Source organism: Phragmites australis, chromosome 17 (assembly GCF_958298935.1).
Source record: "Phragmites australis chromosome 17, lpPhrAust1.1, whole genome shotgun sequence".
NCBI classification, from domain to species: Eukaryota; Viridiplantae; Streptophyta; class Magnoliopsida; order Poales; family Poaceae; genus Phragmites; species Phragmites australis.
Window position 1 is genome coordinate 25,634,729 of NC_084937.1, and position 5,293 is coordinate 25,640,021.

General features: G+C 44.5%; 1 protein-coding gene across 1 annotated transcript; it reads right to left on the reverse strand.

Annotated features, from left to right (window-relative positions):
- Positions 1 to 1,838: 1,838 nt before the first annotated feature.
- Positions 1,839 to 2,802, reverse strand: LOC133897019 (protein VACUOLELESS GAMETOPHYTES-like). Its single transcript, XM_062337616.1, has 2 exons — positions 2,490 to 2,802; positions 1,839 to 2,302 (listed from the first exon to the last, which is right to left on the reverse strand). The coding sequence occupies exons 1-2, from the start codon at positions 2,800 to 2,802 to the stop codon at positions 1,839 to 1,841; spliced, it is 777 nt and encodes a 258-aa protein (XP_062193600.1).
- Positions 2,803 to 5,293: the final 2,491 nt, after the last annotated feature.

Genomic DNA, 5,293 nt, shown 5'->3' on the forward strand with positions numbered 1-5,293 from the left:
CTAATTCATTTGTTGCTTATGACAAAGTCAAATTGGTTAAACTTGCTCAATTTTATCCTAATAATTACTCAAGCTCAGAGTTGAACCATCTTCCTTATCAACTTTAACTCTTTGTTACTGATATGTGTAGAGATGAAAGGTTTAAAAAAATGAAGAATCTTACTGACATTTCTATTATGCTTGTTGAAACAAAGAAGCACATCAAACATGATATTGTGTACAAGCTTCTCAAATTAGTGTTAATACTTTCTGTAGCTACTGCTAGTGTTGAGAGAGTATCTTCTTCAATGAATTATGTGATGAACAAGTTGAGAAATAGGATGTAAGATCAGTACTTGAATGATTGCTTGATCATATTTATTAAGCGTGAGTTCTTTTTACAAATTAAGGACAATGACATTATCAACCGTTTCCAAGTCATGAAGGAAGCAAAGTTAAAATTAAATTGTAATTTTCATTAAATATCTTTCTTTTATGGACATCTTTAATCTGAGCAATATATACTTCTAATTTATGTTATTTTGAATGTTTCATATTTTTTGACTGGATACTTTCTTTTGGCTTGGGAATACCCAATTGCCGATTCCGGCTCCGCCACTGACCACCACTGAGGCATCGGACATCGCTTTGGTCACCGGATCCTGCGTTCCCGCCAAGGCTGCCCATGTCTTCGTGGGATTGACTCGACCAAGCCACAACCAACGCAATCCCAGCGCGTATCCTGTAATTTTGAGGTCGAGGATACCAGGACCCCCAAGGTCCAGTGGTCGGCAGACCTTCGGCCATGCGACTAGTCCGACACCATCGCCCGTGCTGCGCCATAGAAGTGCCTTCCAAAGCTTGTCGATGGTGTGCAGAACCCATGGAGACAGCTTGATAGCGATGGACATGTAGAACAGGGTCCAATCCTTGCCATACTCCCCACTACTACTGAGTCCTTAGCATGTTAGTTTCGGTTAGAGTCAGGTAGTGTCAGTAGTTCAGTTAGTCCAGAGCCCATTTGTTTCGTTATTCATGCGCGGCACAATCGGTTGTGAGATGGCGCAATCGTGGAGGTCATGGCGTGCATATCGGCCAGTTTGGCCACTACTTTGTTTCTCTATTTAAGTGAATGAACAATCCAGAACACGCGCCTCTGTTCCATCAGCCTGACTTCCATCAGGTTTGCAGCACAAAACACTGAAGAATTTCGCCTCTGTTCGTTACAGTCGCCGTTGTCAACAACAGCCTGACTTCCATCAGGTTTGCTGGCTCCAGGCGAGAGCGAGGGCGAGGGGTGAGTGTTCTCCGGTGAGGTTCGAGATTCAGCTGATCCATTCCCAACATAGACGGGGATAGAGGACAGTGTGACTTTGGTGCGAACAAGGCGACCACTATAAGACAAGTCTCGACATCCATGCCAGCAGCCTATCCGCAACGGAGTCGAGCAGGTCCGCCTTTGAGAGCTTGTGCACCCAGAGTGGAACACCTTGACGATAAGTGCATTCGAACGACGAGGCAACGGATCTCTTTACGTCAATATTACGGTAACTTCGTTACTGACATATGAGTTCACGCGTCAGCGACGACGCACGACGACAGGGATACTCGTCCCGAGGCAACATGCAAAGCATGAAGCTGCGCGCTGCTGCCCAAGGCCCCAAGCAATAGTTGCGACGCCCAACACCGCTGGAAAATCTTAGGAAGCATTACCTTGCGCGCGCTCGCAAGTCCTCTGAGCCGGAGACATTGCACGCTGCAAACATCAGCTTGTACATAATACATAAACGTATACGTATAAATCAAGTACACTTAGGAGAATGTGTGGAACAACACACGGCGCTGTACATATTTTCCGTTCATCCGAAGCTTCTTCTGCTTCTCCCGATGTTCTCAACGAATGCCTCGCCGATCCCCTCCCCGATCCCTTCGATCAGACCGCCGATGACCCCGAACAGCGCGTTCACGGTGACCTTGGCGGCGGTCGCGAGCGCGCTCCTCTTCTCGGGGGGCACGATGCCGTGCACGTAGAGCCCGTTCACCATGTCCTTGCCGCACTTGGCGTGGAGGTAGTACCCGCAGGGCAGGCACTGGTACACGTGGCCCGACCGCTTCGTCCTCCGGCAGATCTGGCACACGAAGCTCGTTTCCGCGCCTTCCAGCGCCGGCGCGAGGAGCAGCGGGTGCTCGTGAACGGGAAGCTCCATCCGCCGGGTCATCGCCGCGCAGCACGGGTGCATGTCGAAGCTGCACGACGCGCACCGGAACGAGAAGCCCTTCACCGACTTGCCGCAGATGTCGCATTTGCACCGAAGAAAGCCACCTGAAAATGCATGCATGGACGCATCCATGCAAGCGAGCTACCACAGATTAGTACAGCATCTATCGCTTTGCAACTTACGTGGTTGCCGAAGGAGGGCCTCGTTTTTGAACACAAGATTTCACAGGGTTGATGCGGGATATATGTTGTTCATGTGAAATTCTTGTGTTCCAGAATGCAGTCTGTGCACCTGGTTTCACGAAGAAGAGGAGGTGCTGATGCTTGGAATGGAACGGATGGTCGTGGAGCGAAGGCGGAGCCAGCGCGCAGAACTCGTGCAGCTGGAAGCCGCAGGTCTGGCACATGAACCTCCTCCCGGCGCCGTACTCCTTGCACCCCATGCACATGAACAGGTACGGGAAGTCGAACCGGGCCAGCCGGTGCTCCGGGTGGCTGAAATGGACGATCTCGCCGCCGCCGTCCTCCGGATTGTCGTGCTCGCTCGTTTCAGGAACATCTTCAGATGGCAGCCTGCCGCTGAGCTTTCTTGAGTTCATGGACATGCACCTGCTCATGTTGCTTGAGCTCAGCCTCTAGCTTGGTCACCCACTCCCTCTTGTCTTACCATTGCCGAGGCTAGAATTTGTTGAGGTCATATATGATAACGTATCAGGAGAGCTTGAACAGGAAGATCTCAGCGGTTTTAGCATTGCACAGAAATGGATAGTCTGACGATCCACAAAGCTGCTGCAGCCTTGTTACACCGTGTGGTAAAGCTAAGTTTTGATGCTTGTGTGATGAACAAGTCTTTGTCTCCTGTGTGGAAGTTACAGCATCGAGAAGTCTTGTTTCCCTTTACAGCATCTAATTCCTGATAGATTCAGAACTCATGGCAAGCTATGTGGAACAGAAACTACCACTTTAAGAAACATGCCACTTGCGTGATGTAGAAATGTCTCGGTATGTCTGAACTCTGAAGGCCGTTCATGCATTGCTGCCCTTTTCATTTTTCAAGTCGCATGTACACATCAGCTCGTAGTTGGTTGGACCTTGGACCAATCAAGAGCTCTGGTCGATATGAAAAGGCTAGTTTGGTTATAAGTTTGGAAGGGGTCTGCCATTATAAAAACAGAACTTGGTAAAATGTGATCAAACGTGATGTACTAGATGAATTTGGTAAAAAAAAGAACCAATACAAGGGATTGGGCCTCAGTTTCGATCACGAACCCAATAGGCCAATATCTAATGGGCCTCCTCTGGGGCCCATCCTGCAGAAACGGCCTCTCTTGAAATCATCAGATCATCCCGTTTCCAGGCCCGGCCTTTTCCACATTTCAGCAGGATTTTTTATTTTATATTTCAAAAATTAAAAAATTGCAAAACTAAACACCCATTTAAAAAATTACAAAAGTAGGCAATATATCATCCATCCAACAAGCGACATCTTTAAAAAAGTCACATTCCAACAAGTGATAGGTTAAAAAACCAAAAAACACTACGTTCTATTGCTCTCAAAATTCAAAACACGAATGAAATAGTCATGAAAAATTCTGAAAAAAATTATGTTATAGAGGATACTATGATCTAGCCCTCAAACAAATCTCAGATAAAAATATGATATGTACAAAGAGAAATAAAAAAGATAAATTTCATTGTACACAGTCTGCAATGAAAGTTGCCTTTTTTCTCATTGTAAAGGTAATTATTTTAGTTGATTTTTTGAGATAGATTATAGCATCCCCTACAATATATTTTTTAGAATTTTTATGATATTTTTGATATTGTTTTGAATTTTGAGATCAATGGAATGTAATGTTTTTTTTTTATTTTTTAACCTATCACCCATTGGAAGGGTGATATCTTTATTTGTGTCACCCATTGCAAGGAGTATACCTTGCTATCGCCCTTCCAACAGGTGACGGTAGCTTAATTTTATAAGTTTTTCAAATGGATACCTAGTTTTACAATTTTGATTTTTTTAAATATAAAACTAAAAAGTCTTTCAGTAGGGCGGTTCAGCGGCCATTTACGTGCGAGGGCACATGGTGCTTACCGTTCATGTGATTGATTGTTTTTATAAATATGATTTTGTGACACTAACAAATGAGATTATCTGTACGAGTCAGACTGCAAACATATATTTATATCCGTTGAACTTAAGCTACAAACATATATTTATATCCAATAAATCAGACTAAAACAGTAAATACGAATAACTAAATATATTTCTAATTAAAATTACAGAAACTCCGTTGCGGTCAACCAATAGGTCCCTAAAAGTTCCGATCGGGACACCGGCAACGGCGGCGGTTGCGACTTGCAAACGGGTAGGTAACTCGCCATTTTTTTTAAAAAAATTATGAATATATTTTTGCGAACAAGTAGGTAGCTAACCATCGATGGGAAACCGAACGAGGTAAAGTAAAGAAGACTGGCGTCGGGGAAAGAAAAAGAGGTCAAATAAAACGGCCTCGGGGAAAGGAAAAAAGGTCAAGTAAAACGACGGCGAGCTTACACCAGATGAATCTTGTTTTCACGTTGATCCCGTGAGCTCAAACCAGCACTAGTAGAGACAGGAGACGGTGATGGAGTCAGAAAATTTTAATAGACTGGGCTTTACACTGCCAGTCAAACTTCGATTTTTACCCGGACTCTGTGTAGAGAGCCTATTGTGTTTTACTTGTTCCTGCACAGAATAATAATCCTTGCATGTCCTTGAATGGACAGAGTCGTACATGCGATCCGATGGTCAGTCAACCTCGACAGTTGCCGACTTTTGGAAAGTGATGATGTCTCGCACCCGTTATACATGCAAAGATGGATTGATCGAGGACTCTTCCAAAGATTCATTTTCGGAATATTCACAAATTAAAGCTTTACTAAACTGTACTAATTGGTGTTGCTATTTGCTTATTTCCATTTCTTTTCGAGCGAACTATTACAGACCTTAGCTTGCGCTTCTTTTTTTTCTAAGACTACTCCCAACGGGTTTTTTTTTTGACGAAAATCCCGTCATGAAGAGATTTTCTTTCCTTTCAGCGTTCCAACGTTTCC

Coding starts and splice junctions, on each gene's coding strand:
- LOC133897019 (XM_062337616.1), bottom strand. CDS start 2,802: ATGTCCATGAACTCAAGAAAGCTCAGCGGCAGGCTGCCATCTGAAGAT. Junction 2,303..2,489: donor CCTCTTCTTCGTGAAACCAG/GTGCACAGACTG, acceptor ATGCATTTTCAG/GTGGCTTTCTTCGGTGCAAA.